Source organism: Mustela nivalis, assembly GCF_964662115.1.
Source record: "Mustela nivalis genome assembly, chromosome: 8".
NCBI lineage: Eukaryota > Metazoa > Chordata > Mammalia > Carnivora > Mustelidae > Mustela > Mustela nivalis.
In genome coordinates, this window is record NC_139027.1 from 118,607,746 (window position 1) to 118,631,878 (window position 24,133).

Consider the following 24,133-nt stretch of genomic DNA (forward strand, 5'->3'; position numbering starts at 1 on the left):
TGCCTTAGTTTCCTCCCTAAAATGGGACTGAATGTACCGACCTCACCTACTCAAAATGATGAATACAAAGGAGCCTGGTATATTATTAAAAGGCATCCACACTCACCTAATAGCTATTATCATCATGCTAAAGTGTTGAAGGTGTCATCTTGAATCTGAATCCCAGATTGCCTTGGTATTAATTAGCTTACAAGGCCCTGAGCACATGTCATTTTTCTCTGAGCCTCAGTTTTCTCAACCATAGAATGACAATAACCTTGTAGGTTTTAAAGGAGGGTAGAGATAAAGAACACAGGCTTTGGATTTGGAGTAAGGCAGTCTTGGTTTCAAATCCTGCTAACTAAGCCCTCCAAATCTCATGTCCTATAATGATCAAATTGTTGGGAGTGTAACACAGAGATCATGTTGGTAAAAGTCCTGTCATGTAAGTGGCCCTGGATAAACGCTCACCATCACCTAGCTGGTACAGTGAAGGGGAAAGGGCGGAGCGCAGTATTTCAAAGTGGGAGCCTGTAAGTGGCTATGCCGCTTACTAAACGTGCTACCTTGCATAAGTTGTTTAACCTCTCTCTACCTCAGTTTCCTCATTTGCAAAATGGGATAACTTCAAAGTGCTGCTAGGTGAATGGAATAAATAATGTAAAGCACTTTTTGAACAATGCCTGGCATAGAGTAAGCTCTTGATAAATGTTAGGTACTATTAATAGTAATGTTAACAATAATATTAATCACCAAGTGGAATAAGAGGGAGGGACTGTTTAATCCTGGGATGTGGGCATCCCACGGAGTAATTCCAGGGAAGCGCTTGGACAGCTGTTTGTAGGCAAGCTTTCAGCCTCTGAGAGAAAGGCTCTTCCATAGGAAGGACAGGAGACTGGGGGGTTCCTGAGCTAAAATCCCAGTCCTGCTGACCAGGAGGCCAGCCTCTGGGGAGGCAAGTCAGGCTCCTTGGAAGGGACACTGTGTTCCTGGCTCCGCCTGACCGGGGGAACAAAGGCACGTGTGTGTGGCCAGGGAGGAGGGAGGGGAATGTTTCCCTTTCAAGAGCGGAACAAAGGATCTGAGGCATAGTTGAATGCGTTCCAATCCCCTCCCAAGCTAGCTCCCATTCCTCAGATGATTGTCCAACAAGGTTTTCAACCTTTCTAGCTTCCTCCAGAAAGGTGAAGGGGGGAGGGGCAGCCCCACTTCACTCTATCCTCTGTCATCAGTCTCTAAGAGGCAGGATTTACATGTGCCAAACCTCCAAGATCTCCCTAAGGAGTCTCCATCCTGTGCGGGGTGAGGGGATGGGGGGGGATGGGGGGGTAGGGGGCTGGGGGATGGGGTGGGGACCTCTGAGGGAACTCAAGGTTAATGGATGATACAAGGCACTGCAAGTGACAAGCTTAATGTTCCTCTAGGGGGAGTCCCAGACTGAAACTGCTACTGAGTGATGGAGCCATGAAGAGAGATCAGGAGTTCTGACCAGCCCCCCAGCACGGGATGGGGGAAAAGCCTGACAGAACTAAGTGGAAATGTATTTTCAAATCTTAAAGGGATGATCAAGGGCTGGAGAGAGAAGCTAGGTGAAGGGTCAACAGGGAGGGAGGAAAGAAAGTAACTGACAAGAGGAAAGGGAGGGACATGTCCAAAAAAACCAGTTTGTGGGGAGGGGGGAGCCTTTAGGGACATGACTTTCCAGTTTCTACACTCTCGCCAGCAGGAATCGGCTGCAGGGCTGGGACAGGAAGCAGTCCATGGAAGTCATTGCAATGGCATTTCCTGAAGAGCGAGAGAAAAACCTCTAGTTCCGAGGGGAGCTCTGGAGTCTGCCCAAAAAGCCCTGTAGCTTAGAGCCAGTTTGTAAGGCTCCAGCTTGGACTGGGAGTCTCATCAGGGATGGAACCAAGTACCAGAAGGTCCCAACGGCAGTTTCTTTCTGCAAAAACACTATTTGCAAAAATCAATATGTAATAAACGGGAAGCCAGAAGGAGCCCTAGGATGCGGCTGCTGTTTACTGCTAATATGTACAGTCACTGTTCTGAAAGCCTTAAGACATGGATTAACTCACTGAGTCTTCAGAACAAGGCACTATTATGATGGTCATTTACAAGTTAAAAGACTTGCCCAAGGTCACACAGCAGAAAAGTGATCAAGTGCAGATCCGAAAATCCAAGTCCTGCATCTTCCCCCTGATGTGTGACCTTGGCAAGCCATTTCACCTTTCCCAGCCTGCCTTCCCTCCTGCTCACCTCCCTGGATGGCTGTAGGCATCAAAAAGGCATGATGGATATGAAAGCGCTTTCTGAGCTGTAAAGTACTACATAAATGTGGTTTATTATTATTGAAGGGTCCCTCAGAAACCACCCTATGTTTACACTGGGATTATTTAATTTTTGTAGTTAAAGTATAGCTGTTGATAGAAAAGAGACATTCTTAAATGTAACTAATGTGAAACTGGGCCTTAATGGAGGAACTGGCCTGGGGGTGAAGTGAGTCGGCTAAGGCAAGACAGCGAGTCTGAGCAGACTGACAGCAGAACAGGAATCCCAAGACCAGTGCTTGTACCACTATGACATGGGAACACCAAGAGCTCCTGTCATGACGAACACTGCTAGGACCTGTCTGCCTTGAGGATGTGTTGGAGGGGCACGCAGTCCAAAAAAGAGAATGGATGTTGAATGGGTTTCTGATACAAGTTCTGTGTTCTGAATTATGATACCAACATACGCCAGGCTCTACACATCACAGGCATGCCTCATTAGGTCTTTGCCATGACCTGATGAAGCAAGTATTATTTGCCCCAAGGTCACACAGCTTGATGTGGGTGAGCTAGGACCTAGGCCTAACAAGCTGCAGTTACTCAGACCGAACTACTGCTAGAATGGAGGACCATTCAGGATACCAAATTCAAAGATAATTATCCCTAAAGAACATTTAGCTTATTTAGACTTGATTTCATGACCTCTAGGTGGTTAAAAAATGTGGCTTCCATCAATACACCTTGTGTAAGCCTGGCTGTATTCTCTAGTCACTTCTCACTACTTCCACCTCAGCCTCCTGGTTAAACCACTCTTCTTTCTCACCTGGCAGGTGCACCAGCCTTGTCACTGGTTCCTCCTGGCTGCAGCCCTTGCAGAATTCAGATCACTTCACCCCTGCTGCAAACTCTCTCCAGGCCTCTCTCTCATTCATCCACAGCCAAGTCATCAGCATGGTCTATAACACCCGGCGCAATCTGGCCTTTGGCCACCTCTCCCCTCTCAGTCCCAACCACTTTTCCTCTTGCACATTCTTCAGGCCTTGGCTCAAACACTATCTTTCAGTGATACCCATCTCTGAAAACTGCAGTTCCACCTCCCTTGCAAGGCATGACCCTAACCCATTTTATTGTCTTCAGAGTGCTTACTATCACCTGATGTTTTATATATGTGATACATGCTTATTGTCTATTTCTCCCCACTGGACTGTGAGCTTCACAAGGACGGAATCTTAATTTTATTTAAGGCAATAGTACCCCTAATACCTAGGACAGCCTGGACATAGGAACTCAAAAAATATTGTCTGACTCAATGACTGAATGACCAGGTCAGTGAAAATTCCCATTACTGTTATTCTGGTTTGATAACTGTCTGTTTCTTCAGAAATTTGGTGGGCATCTCTTTCATTAGGTACCTGCTATGCCCAAGACCTCTGCTCTGTGCTGAGGAAGCAAGTGTGGACAAATGCGGACTCCACCTTCAGGAAATTCCTAAAATCTGGTAGAGATTTAATAGTGTGAAAAATGTCTTCTTTACACTAAGTTCATGCTACCAACGTTACTTTCACTTATCCAAGTTCTGTTGGGTACTCTACCAATAAAAAAGGCACAGCCCCTCTTCCTCCAGATATTTGGTGATCATAATCTCTCGAGTCTTCTCTTCCCCAGGCTGAACAAAAAGACCCAGTGGATTGTCTGACTCAGGTAGCCAACTGGGAATGGGGAAGAAAGACTATCGGCTGGAGGGACAGAACAGAAGCTGCTCCAGGAGCAGAGTGACTCCTTCAACAAGAAAGGAGGCATCCCTAGGGAGGACTCTCTGGAATTAGGTTGGGCGTGGGGGTAGGGACAGGGCCCTGCTAATTAAGACAGTAGGAGACTATACTTCTGTCAAAGAGCAGCTCATTGAGAATTACTCCTAAATCCATCCATGCCGAACCCAGACAAGACCACGGTTGCTGAATGAAAGCCCCATGATGGAAGGCTGAGGACGTTGGAAAATGCTGAAGCCCACTGGCCTCAAGACAGATACTTGCTGGGGAAAGGACAGCTGACAACCACTGCTTCCTGCAGCCCAAACAAATCTGGTGACTGCCCACACAAAAGTCAAGAAAACCCTCTGGGTTCTGTTGGGACCCCCTGAAAAAACACCTGGGTAATTTTCTACCAGAAGCTGAAGGGCTCTATGGGGCCACTGGGGAAATTAGTCCCAGGACGTTTGGAAAAACCTGTGATGGTGACAGAGTTCCAAGAGCGACCTCAAATGTACATGCAGAAGAACTGAGTGTTTTGAGGTGGAGTCCCTCACACATTTCTACCTCACTTTGGGACCTGAATGAGATTACTAAAAATTTCCACGTTTGGGGTTTCTAATGGGGTTTCCCCAAGATAACCGCAGAATTGCCAACAGCTGCTGAGATCTACAAAGGTCACTGAGGTGCTTCAGCTGACATATACCCATGACAAAGAAGCCAGAATAGGCAAGAAGAAACCTACAGGATCTAGAAGACCACAGAACCAGGCAGCCTGGGAAAGGCCAAATTATGTTTCCTCTCTTCACACAACAGTTCATTGCTCTCGACAATGGTTTTCCATCAAGCTAAGGGGTTTCCCAGGGGCTGCGATCCCAAAATGCCTTGCCACCTGGGTCCTCACCCTAAAATTGTCCACATTCCCATTGGAAAGCCCCCAAAACACTCTGTCCCTACAGAGAAGATCGTATCACATTTCATTCTAGATGAGTATCTCAGGAGTTGGCTTTGTTTCTTGAGAGACTCTGGGGCCAAAGTTCAGTTTTCTGAGGCAGATGGTCCACTCATTAAAACAAGTGCTTCCACCCTACAATTAAGGCCCAGGAAGGGCTTTTGTTCTAGATTCTTTACTAGAGTCAAGCTCTGGCAGGTGGCTGTCATTATTCTATTTTACAGGTAGGAGAGATGGATGGACAAGACACAAACAGGTTCAGCATCTTGCTAGGTGACTCCAGGCAGGCAGTGGTGTGGCCACATGTGGAATTCCAGTCCTTGGAGCTCACCCACAATCAAGAAGATATAACCAAAGCAGGCCACCCCCCCCCCCCCCCCCCGCCCCACACATGATTCTTATCTACTGGCCGGGCCTGAGAGGGTTTAACAACGAAAGAACTGACAAGAAGGTCACTCTGACTGGGCAAAAACCCTGATGCCTTTACCAACGCCAGAATCTGAGGCTACTACACACATACCTTGGGGAACCTGCTACTACCAACAAAGGAACTGTTCTACCGTGGCTTCCTGAACCATGTCAGGATCACAGACCAGAGCGAGCTCCTCCATGGGCATGTCTGTGTGGCCCAACAGCATTTCTGCCCTTCTGTGCCAGGATATCTGGGTCACTTTACCACTCCTATGACAACCTGATGTGAATGGAAAAGACTTTAGGCTTCAGACTCAGGCCAACCTCGGTGTAAATTCCCACTCAAGTCACTTAACTGGCTGAGGGCTACCTGGAGCCAGTCACCCGGAGCTTCACATATAAACTGGGAAGAAACGCACCTACCTTGAAAAGTTACTGTGTGGGATATATGAAACAGCACATCATTTCCATGAGGGAAGGTATCATGTGAGGCTTACTGCCAGCGCCTAGCACAGGGCCTGCCTCAGAGTAGATGCTCAGAAAATTTTGGTTGCGTGAGTAAAAGACCAACACAATGCCTCATACATGGGATGTACTCCATAAACGCTTATTTCCTTCCCCTTTTCTGCAGGGATGCTAAATTTAAAGCATTATCGCAGGGTAGTAATGGCCTACAAGTCCTACACTCGTGGATCTGCCACAGCCTCCAAGAGGGTTTTGAGATGCCACTCCAGGAGCCAGTCAGTGCAGCTCAAACAGGATGGTATTTGACAGGGACGTGTGTGGGTAGCTTCTATCCAAAGGATCTCTACTTTAATATTCTTTACCTCCTGGCCTCAAGGAGCAGGTGTGCCCCAAAGTGGTGCTGATATAACTGGCTTCTGTACACATCCCCTCTGTTCACCAAGAGGAAGTAACATATGGTATATTGTCTAACGGGCTCTGAAAATTCTTGAGCAAAGACACCGAAGATGGAATTTCAATCCAGGGGTGATCTAATGAACTTGCCCAGTGTTGCTGTGTCTAAATTCTTTCTGTATATAATACTGGGCGACTGGCAATTCTCTGATCCAGGCAGCCCTCTGCAGGGGCTGCTGGACAGAACAGGCACCTTTCCCAGACTGCTTTTTGTTAATACCTGGCAATAACCCACCTGGTATTAGCACCCCTACCCAAGGACAATAGTCAGGCAAGGTGGGCACAAGGCCCACATCTCTACTAGGAGATGCCTCAGAGGCTGGGTCTGAAGTGCTGGAATCCTGTCCCTCCTGTAATCAGCTGAACAAATATTTGCCCCTAAAGAGAATCAAAGCAGGAGGGAATAGGCGAGGTCATCACACAAACCAACAGGAACTATTTAATCATTTATCCCCCCAGGGAGTTCATTTACAGAATGGCTTTCAAGTCTGGTCAGCCTTAGCTCGAGAGCTCTCCACCTTTACCTCCCCCAACCCCACCCCAGTCATCTGACCTCCACTGACTTGACCCCTTTGTATTTTACAAGAACTGGCAGCAGGAAGAGTTAATGGAGTTGCAAAGAAATGGGAAAAAAGACAGGGGGAAGGGCAAACTAGGCGGTGTCTGGCTCGGAGGTAAACTGAAGTGCCACGCCCTAGGCCCGCCTATGGATAATTTGCATTCTTGACATTCCTGAGTCCGTGGTGCAAGGACCCTTCCATCTCGGCTCCTTCAACAGATGACTTATTTTGCCCAGTCTGCTCAATTTTCTGGGTGTGCTGAGGGGACCGAATACGTCTCATAAACCCTGCATCTCCTCTAGGCAGGGAGATCGGCAAGGCAATTAGGACTGAATTCATTGTAGAAGAGCAAAAACTGTCTACAATGACCACTGGTAAAGAACTCTCATCACTATCTGCTCCTAAGTTGGTGATGGGCGAGAGAATTCTCTCTCCCTGGAAAAGGAATGGGGGCGCGGCGTGACTCCTGCGTCTGGAACCAATAACAACTACTACAGAAACTTGCTGTTTCTGTAGTCAGCTGCTCGCATTAGCTCCCAGATTTGCAATGTTCTGCAAGGCAAAGAGGGCTTGCCACCTTTTTTTGGAGGGGGGACTGAGGCTCAGGGTAAACTGGCCTGTCCAAGGTCACACAGCTGGTTGGATGACAGGGCTGGCACTCACACCTCTATCGCTTGTTTCTGAAGTCTGTTGCTGAATCTCCATATTCCAAAGAGCCCCACAGACCAGGTTCTTGCTTTGCCAGCCAACAGTGCTCCCTGAAGAGGCCCTAGGGCCCTGGCCGGAAAGCAACAGGCAGAACAGCTGGAGCTCCCCAACCGACCCCAGGCAGTGAGGTGCAAAGTCCCCAGGCTTAATGCGTGACACAGCAAGAGCTCCACAAACAGGCCAACTGTGCAGAAAGTTGCACCTTTAGAGCAAACGAACAGGGGGGTGCAGCACAAACACAACAGGCCCACTGGCACAGCTTACACTGCCCTAAAATCTGACAACCCTCAGCCATCCAAGCCAGAGGGAACTTCTGCCTGGCCATACCCTGTTCTGAGATGAGAGGAACATGTATGCAAACTCTGAAATAAAGGGAACTTGATTTGTGGGAGGGAAGCCCACGACAAGACTGACATCCCCGGGGGAGTAAGAATGGAGGGGCTCAGAGGCATTACACTCATCAGCCCTTTCTGTGGTGAGCCATTTTGTCAGGGTGAGGGGGAGCCCTGGAATAACTTTCCACTTGCAAAGATTTGGGCCCAAATGAACACACAGGCTGTGTTTTCCTCTAGTGAGAAACTGGAACACAAGTATGAAAGAGTGGGGTCATGAGGGTGACCAGAATGAAAGATGCCTGGTCCTTCAAGAACTAGGTCATCTGTGTTTGAGAACAGTTAACCTCTTGTGGTGCAATGAGGCTGGTCACATCTCCTTAACAAACAGTCTCCAATAACCACCCAGCACAACAGAAAGAGATATGGGGGAGAGGCTGTTTGACATCTCCCGGATGGGAGGCCAAGAGAAAGGTACACACAAGGGGCGTGGTCCTTACCCAGCCGCCGTTCTCCTGGATCCAAGGCTCTAGGTGGTCGTTCAGGTAAGTGGCCATCCAAGTTGCGATCCGACTCACCAATGCCTGCATCTCCTTGTCTACGCTCTCCACACACAGAGCCCCACCGAAGGAGAAAAAGGCCACAATGCGACCCCAGTTCACCCCATCCCGGAAGAGTTCGTTCACCACCTGCTCAAAGCTCTGATATGCTGTCCCTGGGGTGATGTGAAGCTGAGATGTCAGGTCGCTGAATGCCCGCCGGTACCTCAGTTCAAACTCATCCCCAGCCTCCCTCAGCGCTTGCTTTACCGCTGCCATGGGGATCACCTCCCGGGCATCCAAGCTGCTGCTGTGGCCAGTGGCTCCATTCACCGCAGGGCTGTCCGCCAAGTGCCAGGATGGGTTGCCATTGATGGCACTGGGGGTCTCCATCTCTGATTCAGTCCCTTCTGGGGCCTCAGTTCTGTTCTCTTCTGCATCACTAAACTGACTCCAGCTGTATCCTTTCTGGGAAAGCTTGTAGGAGAGAAAGTCAACCACCAGCTCCCGGTTGCTCTGAGACATCTTTATAATAGGGATGGGCTCCACCAGTCCATTGTCCAAAACACCTGCTCACTCACTGAGTCTGGTCTCTGCTTAGTGCTTCTCTTCTGAGATCCGAAGCCAAGATAGGGTTCTGATGGGAGAGAAAGAGCTTCAGGGGGAAAAAAAATTAATATGCATGCCCTTTACCCTACAATATCCTATTCCCCTTTCAGATACCAGAACTGGTTTCTTTGTAGCTCTTAGGAAGGTCTGGGTCTAGCTTCCAAAAGACTTCAATGAAGTCAAATTGAAAGCACCCGTGGGCTGTTTCTGAATCACTATACCGGCTTTTTTTTTTTTTTTTCACCCCAACCACCCCCTTTTCTCCGAAATGCTTTCCTCAGAAAGTCACCCCCACGGGTAATCTGCCCCTCCACCCCCACCTCCGCACCACCTACATTCAAATCCGTCTCAGGCAGCCGCAGGCAGGTGCAACCCCCGGAAGATCTTTTGTAACATAGGTCGGGAGAAGAGGTGGCAGCCGGGATGCCGGCAAGTCAGCCGGCCTCACGGCGGCTGGCAAAAAAAAAAAAGGAGCTCCGGCTGGAAGGATCATGCGACCCGGCAGGCTGGGAGCCCAGAAGGCGACACAGGAATTACGAAGCTCAGGAACCGGCCCCCTCGCTTGCTTCCTCCTCCATCGCCTGGATCGAGGGCGGCCACTCGGCAGCGGCCTCCTGCCACCCGGGAGCCCAGCCCCCTCGCTCTTGCACGCCCCTTGGCTCTCCGCCTCCTGCTGGGAGCCAGAAGAACTCTCCCGGAGGTGGCTGGTTGTGGGGTTTAGGTTTTTTGTTGTTGTTGTTTCTATTTAAGTACCAGCTCAGGGTAAGGCTTCCGAAACCCTGAAGGGACTTCTCAATGGGGCTCAAGGTTTCGAGAAGGGACAGAGGGAGGGGGAAACTGCCTCGGATCTGCCGTCTGACTTCGGAAAGGCCATCCCGGGGCCTTTCCGGGAGGCTGACGGCCGGGGACCCCCCAGAAACACCGCTGATTTTCTTTGACTTCCCCAACGGCCCTGGACGTGGCGGTGGTGGAAGGGGATTGCCGGGTCCTCCATTCCCCGCACGGACACAATGGCCGCCGGCGCCCTGCACAAAGACGGGGTGAGGGTGAGGCGCCGGGCCTCTCCTCGGGTCAGGGAGAGGGACTGAGGCCTGTTCGAGTCTCCCCCCCACCCCCCCGCCACCCACAACAGCTGAGACCACGTTTTCCTGAGGACAGGCCCAAGGCGGCTTCCTGGCGCCCCCGGGAGGGCTTGGGGGCCGGGGGCTGCACCTCTCCGGAGCCCGGAGCGGGTGGGCTGCGGCCTGGCGGCTTCTCCCGCGCGCTAGGCCGGGTACCCGCCGGGCCACCGCCCCGTTGCCAGGCAACCGCTCTCCCTCAGGGGCGCCCCCTAGTCCTTTCAGGGAGGAGGGGTCTCGCCCCCGGCGGCCCGCCCCGGCGTGGCCAATCAGCGAGCCCAGTCGGCATAGAAGCGGGACGGCGAGGGCTCCCATTGGGCATAGCGCCTGCCACGCACAGGGGAGGCGGCGCTCTCACCTGCGAGCCCCGCGAGCCGTGGGGGGCCACATCCCCCCTTCATCGGCCAGGTCGTTTCCAGACGCGAGGGCTCTTCGTGGCCAAGTTCCGCGCCACGGACCCGGGCCGGCCTACCTGGCTGACGGCTCGCGCTGTCTCTTCCGAACGAGCCGGCCTCAGTTTCCCCTGAAGAGACCGGGGGAACTTGCAAGCTCAGTCACTTCCGGTGCCGCGGCAGCGCGCGCGAGCCCGAGACGCAAAGGGAGTGCGCGCCTTGAGGACTGGCGTCAAGACCTAGGAGAGAGCGCCCCCTTGCGGCAGATCTGGGGACTCTGGAGACGCAAAAAAAAAAAAAAAAAAAGCAACGTTTATATTCATTTTTCCATGAGTTCGTTCATTTAATCAGTCAACTTCATCCATCTGTAAGTTTATATATCTAAAAAGCGTCGCGTTGTAGCTAAGAATCTTGTGTCTTGGATGCCCACTCTGTCAGTTGGGCCAGTTCCTCAACGGCTTGGTGCCTCAATTTCCTTAACCAATCTCCCTCATTCAGTTATTGCGAGGACTGAAAGAGTTGTTATTTATGAAATTTGTAGCACAGTGTGTGGTCCATACTTTATGTTGCATAAATCTATCCCACAAATATTTATTATTTGGGTTGCTAAAGATAGAAACAAGACAAGACATGGCCCCTGCTTTTATGGAGACAAACCCTTGAGCTGGAGAAAGACAGTAAACAACTAAGAAGATACACAAGGTAATTTCAAATAATGGCTAGTGCTATGAAAGGAGTGAGTCAGGGTATTGTCATAAAGAGAGTGAAGGGAGGTACTTCTTTAGACTGGGTGATCAGGGATGTAAACCTGCCCTGCCTGCCCAGCGAGGGGGGGGGCATTTATTCAACAAATTGTATATGTAGGATGGCCAGGGATGGCCTCTTTGAAGAGATGACACAGAATCCAAGACGGGAAATAAAAGAAAATGCTGACCCATGGTAAGAACCTAGAGAACAGCAACTTAGGAAGAAGGAACAGTTTATGCAGAATATCCCGAGGCGGGAAGATCTTGGCATTTTCCAGAAACTGAAGGAGAAGCAAGTTGACTGGAAGGTAGTGAGGGAGAGGAAATGTGGCATGGGAGGAGGTTAGAAAATCAACCATGGAAGTGAGTTAGACTTGATCCTAAACACTGAGGGGTGTTTTATGTTCATTTAATTGATTAAAAATAGGTATACAAGAACACCGAAAATTACAGATATGTAAAGAGCACAGAATGAAAAAGTCAAATCTTCCTCCCACCTCTGCTTTCCCTACAGCATTCATCACTTTCTTCTGAGGTCTTCAGAGATGGCTGGTGTATTCACAGGCTAATTACGTGTACAGATTTTTTTATACAAATGATAGCTTGCTGAAAACACTTCTACATCTTGCTTATTTGACTGAGCTCCACATTTTCGGTCTGCCTCAGTTTTTAAAATTGACACACAGCTTATAAAGACATGCCATATAATTTCCTTGCCTAATATTTTATTTGCGAACACTTAGGTGGTTTCCATTTCTTTCTTACTACACGTAATGCTATAACTTGTCCATTTGTTATTTTGCATACATGGGAGTTTATCTGTTAGGTAAATTCCTGGAAGTCGAATACCAGTAAATGGGTATATGAACTTGATTTTGTTTTGTTTTAATGGATATTGGCAAAGTACTCTCCCTAGCAATAGTACCACTTTGCCTTCCCATCAGAAAAGTATGAGAGTGCTTCTTTCCTTACATCCTGAACTGCATGTGTTATCAAACCTTATTTTCCTTGCCAATCAGATGGATAAAAACCAAGAGGCACTTTTATTTTTCATTTCTTTTTATTAAGAGAGAAGTCGAGCAATTTTTTGTATTTATGAGACTTTTAGTGGGAGTGGTGCTCTCGTTCTTTATCAGGCTCCCCGCCAAGCAGGAGCTGGACACGGGGCTGGATCCCAGGATGCAGGGCTCGATCTCAGGAGGCTGTGATCATGACCTAAGCCGAAAGGTAGACACATTTAATGACTGAGCCACCCAAGTGCTCCTGGGGAGGGAGGCCGGTTCTAGTTCTGGTGAATTCTCTGTTCACTTCATTTGCCCTTTTTTCAGTTCTTCTTTCCATTGAGCTTTTGCTTGTTGTTTATAGGAATTTTTATCCTTTTTTTCTAAACCTAAGATGTAAATATTTTTCCAGTTTATCATTTATTACTATGAACAAACTTTTATTTTATTTTTTTAATTTCTTTTTTTTTTAAAGATTTTATTTATTTGTCAGAGAGAGAGAGAGAGGGAGAGAGAGCGAGCACAGGCAGACAGAATGGCAGGCAGAGGCAGAGGGAGAAGCAGGCTCCCTGCCGAGCAAGGAGCCTGACGCAGAACTCGATCCCAGAACACTGGGATCATGACCTGAGCTGAAGGCAGCTGCCCAACCAACCGAGCCACCCAGGCATCCCCAAACTTTTATTTTTAATATATCTGAATTTATCAGTCTTTTCCTTTGTGGTTTCCAGGTTCTATGTCATTCTTATGAAAGCCAACTCAATATTAGAAAACAAATTCTCTATTTTCTTCTGGTTTTTACAGGACTTCATATTTTACATTTCAATTTTGTGCCATCATAAGGTCACTTTGGTGTAAGGCAGGAATCTACAATTTTTTCCCAAATAACCACCCAGTTATCCTAATATTATCTTTTCCCAACTCGTTTGAAATGTCTCTATTATCATAATCTTCATTCCCAAGTGTATTGGGGCCGATTTCTGAACTTTCTATTATGTTCCAAGGAAGAGATTTAAAAAAAAAATATTTTATTTATTTATTTGACGGAGAGTGAGAGAGCACAAGCAGGGGTAGCAACAGAGGAAGAGGGAGATGCAGGCTCCCCACTGAGCAGGGAGCCTGATGTGGGGCTCCATCCCAGGACCCTAGGATTATAACGTAAGCCAAAGGCAGATGCTTAGCCAACTGAGCCACGCAGGCACCCCCCACCAATGGAAGAGTTTTAAACCAGGGCAGGATGTGATGATTTGTGTGAATCTGTGAAACCTCCGGCGTCAAAATTATTTCAATGTGAAAATTATCATTATGGAAGTCTATGATGTGCTCTGGGGGCCCAGCAGAGGGCAGATCATCCCTGCCCAGAGACATAAGCTTTATTGAACTGGTCCTTAAAAGGAGAATAGAATTTTGCCTGGAAGAGAAGGGAGGTAAGGGGCATTTTAGGTGGAGGGTGCTGCCTGAGCAAAGGCATGGGGGTCTAACGTGAGAGTCCATGGTGTTTCCTAGAAATAAATGGGGAAGACTGAGAGGAGAGAAGTGGTAGTGGAGACTGAATGTGTACCTGCATGTGCCTGACATTGCATGGACACCAAAGAAGCCAGCCAGGTGTCTTGAACAGAAAGGACGTGAAGAGATTTGTATTTTGGAGAGATGGAAAGAGTCTTGGGAAGGGAACTTTGCAATATTACCAAAAGCCTTAAACAATGGTCTGGAAAGATCATTGAGAAATGATCTTTGATTCCATGCATCCAAAGATTTATCCTCAGAGATGTCTGTGCAAGGTTATTTATAACACAGGAAAGAAAATTAAAAATTAAGAAGGTCAATAAATAGGGTGACGGTTTACATGGGTTAAATTCTCACATTAAAATTGTAATTGAGTAATATTTAATGAAGTGGAAAGATGCTCCAAGCATAACACTTTAAAAAAAAAAACAAATTGCAGGGGCGCCTGGGTGGCTCAGTGGGTTAAAGCCTCTGCCTTCGGCTCAGGTCATGGTCCCAGGGTCCTGGGATCGAGCCCCGCATCGGGTTCTCTGCTCAGCGGGAAGCGTGCTTCCTCCTCTCTCTGCCTGCCTCTCTGCCTCCTTGGGATCTCTGTCTGTCAAATAAATAAATAAAATAAAATATTTAAAAAAAAACAAATTGCAAAAAACAAAAACAAAACAAATTGCAAAACTATACTGAGAATTACGATTTATAAAGAATGCACATCACACACAAAATATAGTAGAAGGAATTCTACCAGAATGCAAAAAGGTAGTCAAATTATGGGTGATTTTCTTTTCTTTTTTGTACTTTTCTATGTTATCTAACATGACTATATTGTTTTAATTGGAAAACACTTTTTTAGATTATTTTAAAAAACACTGTATTTATCTATTTGAAAGAGAGAGCAAAGTAGGGGAGAAGGTCAGAGGGAGAGGGAGAAGCAGGCTCCCTGATGAGCAGGGAGCCCAGTATGGGGCTTGAACCCAGGACCATGGGATTATAACCTGAGCCAAATGCAGATGCTTAACCAACTGAACCACCCAGGCACCCCAGAAAACACTGTTTTAAAAATACATTTGCTGTTGGACGGGACTGGAAGAGATTATTATGCTGAGTGAAATAAGTCAAGCAGAGAGAGTCAATTATCATATGGTTTCACTTATTTGTGGAGCATAACAAATAGCATGGAGGACATGGGGAGTTAGAGAGGAGAAGGAAGTTGGGGGAAATTGGAAGGGGAGGTGAACCATGAGAGACTATGGACTCTGAAAAACAATCTGAGGATTTTGAAGGGGTGGGGGGTGGGAGTTTGGGGTACTAGGTGGTGGGTATTATAGAGGGCACGAATTGCATGGAGCACTGGGTGTGGTGAAAAATGATGAATACTGTTATGCTGAAAATAAAAAATAAATTAAAAAAAAAAAAAAAAAAAAAAAAGAAAAAGGAAAAAAAAAAAATACATTTGCTGAGATTAGATGATGAGGAAATGCTTGTGGTGTAATGTTAAGTGAAAATAAAAGTATACAAAATTAGTTGTGCGACACAGTCTCAGCTCTAAATACCATGCATAGGAAAAAGGCCAGGAAACCAATATGATAAAGACAAAAGAAAGTGGAGAAAATCCTTGCATAGATGTTAAAGAGAAACAGAAACAGAGTTGTCAGTAAATCTGTAAAGATGCTCAACCTCATTAGCTATCAAGAAAAATGACAACTGAAACCTCAGTAAAATGCCACTTCACACCCACCAGACTGGGAAAAATGGGAAAATCTGATAAAGCCAAGAGTGGTTCAAGAATATGGAATAACTTTGGGAAAAAAACATATTGTTATCTAGCAAAATTGATGATGCCCATAACCTATGACCCAGCAATTCTATTCTTTGATATATGCTCTCCAATAACTCTTGCACATGTGCAAATGCACATATAAGAATGTTTATAGCAGGGGCGCCTGGGTGGCTCAGTGGGTTAAGCCGCTGCCTTCGGCTCAGGTCATGATCTCAGGGTCCTGGAATCGAGCCCCGCATCGGGCTCTCTGCTCAGCAGGGAGCCTGCTTCCTCCTCTCTCTCTCTCTCTGCCTACTTGTGATCTCTCTCTGTCAAATAAATAAATAAAAAAAAAATCTTTAAAAAAAAAAAAAAAAAAAAAAGAATGTTTATAGCAGCAGGGGGGCCTGACTGACTCAGTTGGAGGAGCATGCAACTCATGATCTTAGAGTAGTGAGTTCTAGCCCCACATTGGGTGTGTAGAGATTACTACTAAAAAATAAATAAATAAATAGGGGCACCTGGTGGTTCAGTGGGTTAAGCCTCTGCTTTCAGTTCAGGTCATGATCTCGGGGTCCTGGGATCAAGTCCTGCATCGGGCTCTCTTCTCAGAGGGGAGCTAAGCAGAGAGCCCCTCTCTCTCTGCCTGCCTCTCTGCCTACTTGTGATCTCTCTTTCTGCATTAAATAAATATAAAAAACCTTCATAAATAAATAAATAAACAAATGTAAATAAACTTAAAATAAGATTTTTTTTTTTATTATTTGTCAGAGAAAGAGAGAGCACAAGTTGTTGGGAGCAGCAGGTGGAGGGAGAAGCAGGCTCCCTGCTAAGCAAGAAGCCCCGATGGGAGACTCAATCCCAGGACCCCAGGATCATGACCTGAGCTATAGGCGACACTGAACCAACTGAGCCATCCAGGCATCCCTATAGCAGCATTCCTTGTAGTAACAAAAATTTGGAAACTACTCCTGGGTCCATGATAGCAAAACGTTTAAACAAACAGTAGTATATTTATACATAGTAATATGATACAGTGAGAAAAACGTGCATTTAGTTACACACATCATGAAAGAATCTTAGAAACATGTTGCATGAAAATATTGTAAGAGAATAATAACGTATGATTCCGTTTATATATAGTTTGAAAACAGAAAAAAACTAATCTACATACTGTGTAGGGTTTGTCATAGCCAGCCTTATCCAAGATGGCCCCCAAAGATCGCTCCCTCCTGATATTCACACCCTGGCAATATACCAGAGTTGTCCTTATGTTACTGATGGCAAAGTTGCAGCGGTGATGGTATGCCACTTCCAAGACTAGGTTATCTCTTTCTCTATCTCATTACTCTTTCTGGGGGTAGCCAGCTGCACTGTTATGAGCAGCCCTACAGAAAGACCCATTTGTGGTGAGGAACTGAAACCTCCTGCGGACAGTCATGTGAAGATCCCCCTGGCCCAGCCAACCCTCCAGACGATTATAGCCAACAGCTTTACTACATCCCCATCTGCGACCCAGAGCCAGAACCACTGTTATTAACCGCTGAATTTCTGACTCTCAGAAGCTGTATAAAATAATATATATTTGTAACTTTAAACTGCTAATTTTGGGGGTAATCTGTTTTGCCACAATGGATAACCAATACAGAGATATATACCTATGTGGTAAAATTATAAAGAAATGTAAAGAATAATAAATAAAAAATTCAAGATAGCCATTGCTATCTTGTAACAGGAGTGCGTTCAGGATGAACTGGGGAACCAGGTAAAATTGAGAGTTTGAAAGACACTGCAAATGTTCTTATTAAATTGAATTGTACGTATGTATACAGAATTTGCTGCCTCATTCTTTATACAACCATAGGTTCTACATACATATATTTGTATTTGTACCTACTCAATATCTAATAAAATAAATTTTAAAAAGTCTGGATGGAAATATACTAAGATGTTAATAATAGTGAAGATGTTGCTTCCCAAGTCTATGTAATAGTTATTTTTTTGTTTCTTGTTATTTCCTATATTTTAAGTAATATGAATATATTATATGTAAATAATAAGAAAGTTACTACTTTCAAAGTGAGAAATTAAAAATATATAAACACACACATAAAAATTAAAAATGCCTAAATGGGGGCGCCTGGGTGGCTCAGTGGGTTAAAGCCTCTGCCTTTGGCGCGGGTCATGATCCCAGGACCCTGGGATAGAGCCCGGCATGGGGCTCTCTGCTTGGCAAGGAGCCTGCTTCCCCCTCTTTCTCTCTCTGCCTGCCTCACTGCCTGCTTGCTCTGTCCAGTGAATAAATAAAATACTTTTAAAAATACCTAAATGTGTGCAAGTATGAATATAGATGTATGAGGGCTTGTATTTTTATGAAAAGATCTCTGAAAGATACACACTCATTTTTAAAATTTTTTTTTGTTTTTTTATAAACATATAATGTATTATTAGCCCCAGGGGTACAGGTCTGTGAATCGCCAGGTTACAAACTCATTTTTAAGACTAATTTTTTTAACACTAACTTTTTTTAACTGAGGGAGAGGTATTGGCAATGGGGTGTGGTAGGAGGTATAGGGATTTTTCACTTTTTAAAAAGATTTTATTTATTTATTTGACAGAGAGAGAAAGGTCACAAGTAGGCAGAGAGGCAGGCAGAGAGATGGGGGGGAACAGGCTCCCAGCTGAGCAGAGAGCCCGATGTGGGGCCCAATCCCAGGACCTCAAGATCATGACCTGAGCTGAAGACAGAGGTTCAACCCACTGAGCCATTCAGGCACCCGGGCTTTTTCACTTTTTACTTTATATATGTTCATGAACCCAGATGGACCTGGCTGCAAATCTTAACTCTGCTATGTGACTTTGGGCAGTTCATGTCATTTCTCTTGAGCCTCAGGTTTTTTCATCTGGAAATTGGAAATAATTGCACCTACCTAGCAAGGGTGTTGCAAAGATTAAGTCAAGTCATGAATGTATAGCACCTAACATACCCTCCATTCTGTCATCAGCATGTATTATTTTTGTAACTTTAAAACATTCCAAATATTGAAGTACCTGGTTGATGTACCAAGCCAGTGCCCACTGCAAATGCAGAGGATGGGATTTCCAGAGATTCTCTTTCCTACTCCCTAAAGACAAAGGCCCCATTTGGGCCTGGCTAGCACTGATTTTACATGAGCTTGTTGAAAAGAAATCCCTGCATCGGCAGTCACTCTCCAACCCCCCATCCAGCTCCTAGCAAACATTAATCTACTTTCTGTCTCTATGGATTTGCCTTTTCCAGAAATTTCTTAAGTGGAATCATACAATATTTGTCATTCCTAGTCTGGCTCCTTTTATTTGTATCATGTTTCAGATTCATCTATGTTATAGTATGTAGTGATACTTAATTCACTTTATTAAAATATACTACTTCATTGCATGGATTTATCACCTTTTACGGACCCATTCATCAGATGGTGGACATTCAGGTTGTGTCCTATGGCCTTTTGTTCTTTTTTTTTTTTTTAAGATTTTATTTGTCAGAGAGAGAGCACAAGCGAAAGTGAGCACAGGCAGACAGAGTGGAAGGCAGAGTCAGAGGGAGAAGCAGGCTCCCTGCGGAGCAAGGAGCCCGATGTGGGACTCGATCCCAGGACGCTGGAATCATGACCTGAGCCAAAGGCAGCTGCTTAACCAACTGAGCCACCCAGGCGTCCCGGCCTTTTGTTCTTAATCACAGTTTGCTAAGGTCTGTGTAAACCTTCCCCCAAAAGAATTCCACATCAGCCATGAAGAAAGAGACGAGGAAACAGATTTCCCTTTGCTTGACTGGGTGGGAACTATGGAAGGCAGAATGGTGTCCCCTTCTCAAGGGATCCTTTTGATGGCTGTCTCCAATGGCTCATACTTGCACCTTCTCCAGAGGAGAATTCTTGGGTGATTGCAGCCACCCTACCTAAAGATGTCTGAGAGTTAGTTGCCATCCAGAGCCAATGGGTGGTTGCTGTCCATTCTCCATGAAGTAGGAAGCCTCCACTGAACTGGAAGGCAAGTACAGATTTTTGGCTGGTGACTACTGGTTTAGATGGTAGAGGGATTGACAGACACAGAGTGAAGGAGCAGATTTGGAAGGGGCAAGGGTAGGAGCTGGTTCTTTCTTTCTCTCTCACTTTAAAAAAATGAGAGTTTGAAGAGCCAGAATAATTTTCTGATCTGCTGGCTCCTTCTCCTTTCTCCTTTGCAGGTTTCTCTCCCCTATCACACTTCCATTATAAAAAAATAATAATAATAAATTCAAATCTCACAAATAATACATGGCTACCTTCTTTTCTAAAACAAAGATAAAACTCACATTATCTATCATTTCTGTCCACAATCCAGTTTAGTTCCTCTCCTCTGAAGTTCCCACACTTGTCAGTTTGTTGTAAATTCTTCCATACCTTTTGTCATATATATATATAGATATATATACCTATCTATCTATATATATATATCTGTTTAGGAGAGGCAATGTAGGGCAGTGGTTAAGGGTTTGGCCTCTGGAGCTGGACTTCCTATGTTCAAGTTCTGGCTCTGTCACATACAAACTGTGTGACCTTTGAGAAGTTGTCTACCCTCTCTGAGCCATAATTTCCTGAATCTATAAAGTGGAAATGATATTACCTCAAAGAGTTATTAGGATAAAATAAGTTATTATATGCAAAGCACTTCAAACAGTGCCTGGCATATGGTAAGTGCCAGATAAGTGCTAGCTGACATTATTCATACACACACACAGGAAAAGTGGAGTGTTGTTTTGTATATTTTTCAAAACCATAATGCCTTCCTGGGTGCCTGGCTGGCTTAATCTGTGAAGCATGCAACTCCTTTTTTTAAAAAATTTTATTTATTTGACAGGCAGAGATCACAAGTAGGCAGAGAGGCAGGCAGAGAGAGAGAGAGAGAGAGAGGGAAGCAGGCTCCCTGCTGAGCAGAGAGCCCGATATGGGACTCAATCCCAGGACCCCAAGATCACGACCTGAGCCAAAGGCAGTGGCTTAACCCACTGAGCCACACAGGTGCCCAGAGGCAACTCTTGATCACGGTGTTTTAAGTTCAAGCTCCGCATTGGGGATAGAGTTTACTTAAATTAAATTAAATTAAACTAAGTAAATAAAAACCATAATGGTTTCATAATGAATTTATATCAATCAGCGATTTGTTTTCTAACCAAAAACGTGTCTCAAAGATACTGCCCCATCAGTCCAGATCAGTTGAACTTTTTTGAACTGAATTGATGTTTAATGTTCCATTCTTTAGACAGTTTATTAAAATACCCTCCTACTTATGGATATTTAGGTGGTTTCCAATGTCTCACAACTACAATGCAACAGCCTACTGATTGATTTCCCTTTTTCCATCCCTGTTCTCCTTCCCTCTGCTTTCAGCACAGCAGCCAGAATTTTCCCATTAATAGCAGAGAGCTAATCAATGCTCAACACCCTCCCAGGCCTCTGCACCTCATTGAGAGTAAAAATCAAAGTCCTCACAATGGCCCAGTTCGTCTTCCAGAATATTTCCTGTATTCTTCTCCTTATAGTTGATTCAGCCCCTGACTTGCTAGCTATTTCTAAAACATGTCTGCTATGCTCCTACCTTTACATTTGCTGCTCCCTCTGGACACTCTTCCCTCAGCTATCTATATGGCTCACTCATTACCTTCTGGAGGTCTTCGTCCAAATGTCCCTGAACTACCCTACTTAAAATTATAAACCCTCTTCCCACGGATAAGGCCAAAACCGTGATGGCTAAAATTGTGGAGAGAGTGGACCAGATGTGTCGGTTTTTCCTTTCAGCCCTAAAAGGCTGCTTTGGTGATTGCAGACTGCGCAATCATCCATTCATGAAGAATGGGAACTTGAGCTTCAGCCTAGAATGTGATCAATGCAGAAGGAATGACAGGAGATGAATCCCTTGGGTCAGGCTTACCCATTGGAACGACTTGGGAAGTTCTTGCACATATCCTGGCCAGCAGGCACTGCCTCATTCACTCCCTTACCCACTGGGCACCTTCTGCCTTGTAGGCCCTGGGCATGGCACAGCTCTGATGCCCCTGTTTTCTTAATGTAAAGCAAACTAGCTTTACCTCCATCCCCACCCAGGCCTGGCTACCTGGTGGCCCTGCAGGTCCCTAGTGTTTGGGTGATGTGTCTGCTGAAATTAAGCGGTCACAGTATAGGCAGTCCCTGGCCTTCCTTTGTCTCTGGGCAGCCCCTGCCTTCCTCCTCTCCTTGCCATCCTCGAGGCTTGGAGACCCAGTGACTTTGCATATATCACCTCCTAATACACTACATTTATTTACCTTGTTTAGAGTCTGTCTTCTCCCATAGAACACCAGGTTCCTAAGAACAGAGATTTTGTCTGTCTTTTCACAATTCTATCCCCACATTTAGTACAGTGACTGACACATAGTAGGTGCTCAATTCATGCTGTGGTGACTGTGTCTTTGTGCCTCTATGTGAAAGTAGATGGGTGTGCCTCTTGGAACTAAACCTAGAAATAGAAGTCCTAGGTCACAGAGCATATGTGTTTGACATTTTTTTTTTTTTAAAGATTTTATTTATTTATTTGACAGAGAGAAATCACAAGTACACTGAGAGGCAGGCAGAGAGAGAGAGAGAGAGAAGGAAGCAGGCTCCCTGCTGAGCAGAGAGCCCGATGCGGGACTCGATCCCAGGACCCTGAGATCATGACCTGAGCCGAAGGCAGCGGCTTAACCCACTGAGCCACCCAGGCGCCCCTGTGTTTGACATTTTAATAGATGTTGCTAATTTGCCCTCTAAAGTAGGCAAACCCATTTGTTCTCCTACCCTACAAATCCTTGATACCATTAAAATTTTAATTTGGGGCAATCTGGTGGGTGAACATGGTACCTTCTTGTTTAAATTTAATATAAATTGAATTTAAATTTCAGTATTACTAGTTGAGGCCAATGACCTTTGCATGCCTTTTTAAATTTTTTTTTTTTTTTTTGAAGATCTAATTGGCTTTATTAAGGGATTCCTGAATGGGGCAGTATCCCGTCTAGCAAGTAGAAGGGAGGTCCCATTTGCATTATCTTTAATGGCCAATTTTGCTTCTTCTTCTAAGAACTAACTATTTTCCCCATTTCCCCCCCCCCCCAGTTTTTGCCCTTTTCTTACTGATTTATTGACTTTTTTTGTTTATTTATATATTGGGTTCTAATTCTTTGCTATATGTGTTGGAAATATTAAAAATTTCCTATCCCAACATTATAAACATAGTCTTTTAAAATTTCAAAAATTTTGATTTTTTTCCCCTATCTTTAAGGTTTTTTTTTTTTTGTTTGTTTGTTTGTTTTAAGATTTTATTTGTCAGAGATAATACACACCAGCAGGGAGAGCGGCAGGCAGAGGGAGAAGCAGGCTTCCTCTGAGCAAGAAGCCTTATGTGGGACTCCATCCCAGGACTCTGGGATCATGACCTGAGCCCAAAGGCAGGCACTTAATTGACTGAGCCACCCAGGCATCCCCTACCTTCAGGGTTTTAATTCAACTGAATTTTGTTTTTGTAAATGGTATGGGATAAATATCTAATATATTTTCCCCAAATGAAAAGCAAATGTCTTACCTTCATTTTTTGTTTGTTTCCATCTTATTTGAAATTCTAGTCAGCATTTACTAAATTCAGATACACATGGGTCTGTTTTGGGACTCTTAAACTTTTCTTTTCTTTGTTGTTTAAAAAAAAATTCCTATGGCAATATCCTGGTTAAAAAAACTTTGCGGAAAACTTCACAAACATATATGAACATATGTGTGTGTATATGTGTGTGTGTGTCATGAACCTGTCATTCAGTTTCAACTTATCAATTTGTGGCTAATCTTACTTCATCAATATTCCCACCTACATTCCTCCCTGCACTTTCCCGATTATTCTGAAGCAAATTCTAGAGTCATTTTATCCCCACCATTTATATATGTATCTCTAAAAATAGGAAGGAGTATTAAAACAAAAACAAAACTACTCTTGCTGTTTATGTTTTGAAGAAATGAGATGTGTTGTTCTGTAGAGTTTTCCTGTCTGGATTTTGCTGATTGTATCCTCATGGGATCACTTAACTATACTTTAAAAATTACGATAATTTAAAAATATGTTAATGCCCATGAGAGCTGGTATGGCAATCACCCACCTCCCCCATTACTTTTCAAAATTCAGATGCCACATCTTGTGCTTTCCTCTTCTATATAAATTTTAGAATCAGTTTGGCAAGTTCCATGACAAAACCTATTGCGAATTTCATTGGAATTGCCTTGAGCTCTTCATATGGAAAATTAACAGCTTTACAATATTGGATCTCCCCATTCTTTAATAAAGTATATAATCTCCTTTACTTGTTTTTGTAGTTATATAACCAAGTTTCACAGTTTTAAATTTTCAGATAAAGATCTTAGGCTTATTTTCTACAAGGCAATCTTTTCTGCCTTGTAGCTGCTATTATTTTCTGACTGATTATTGATGATGTATAGGACCAGGCATCCTTAATTCAAATTCCACCGCCTCCATTTTACTGATTTTAGACAATTCACTCAACTTCTCTGATCTTTTGTTTTTCTTTT

General features: G+C 45.0%; 1 protein-coding gene across 8 annotated transcripts in view; it reads right to left on the minus strand.

Moving 5' to 3' along the window:
- Positions 1 to 10,744, minus strand: part of BCL2L1 (BCL2 like 1) — a 50,156-nt gene extending 39,412 nt beyond the window's left edge. Inside the window, exons 1-2 of one of the 8 annotated variants that reach the window (XR_014315701.1) lie at positions 9,359 to 10,326; positions 8,376 to 9,051 (exon numbers count right to left, since the gene is read on the minus strand). Coding sequence is in view for 6 of the 8 variants with exons in the window: in XM_082745898.1 (XP_082602024.1) it covers positions 8,376 to 8,939 (564 nt within the window). In the remaining 2 variants the exon portion in view is untranslated. Of the gene's footprint in view, positions 1 to 8,375; positions 9,070 to 9,358 lie in introns of all 8 variants that reach the window. The other 7 variants (XR_014315702.1, XM_082745898.1, XM_082745894.1 and 4 more) reach the window with 7 other exon arrangements.
- Positions 10,745 to 24,133: the final 13,389 nt, after the last annotated feature.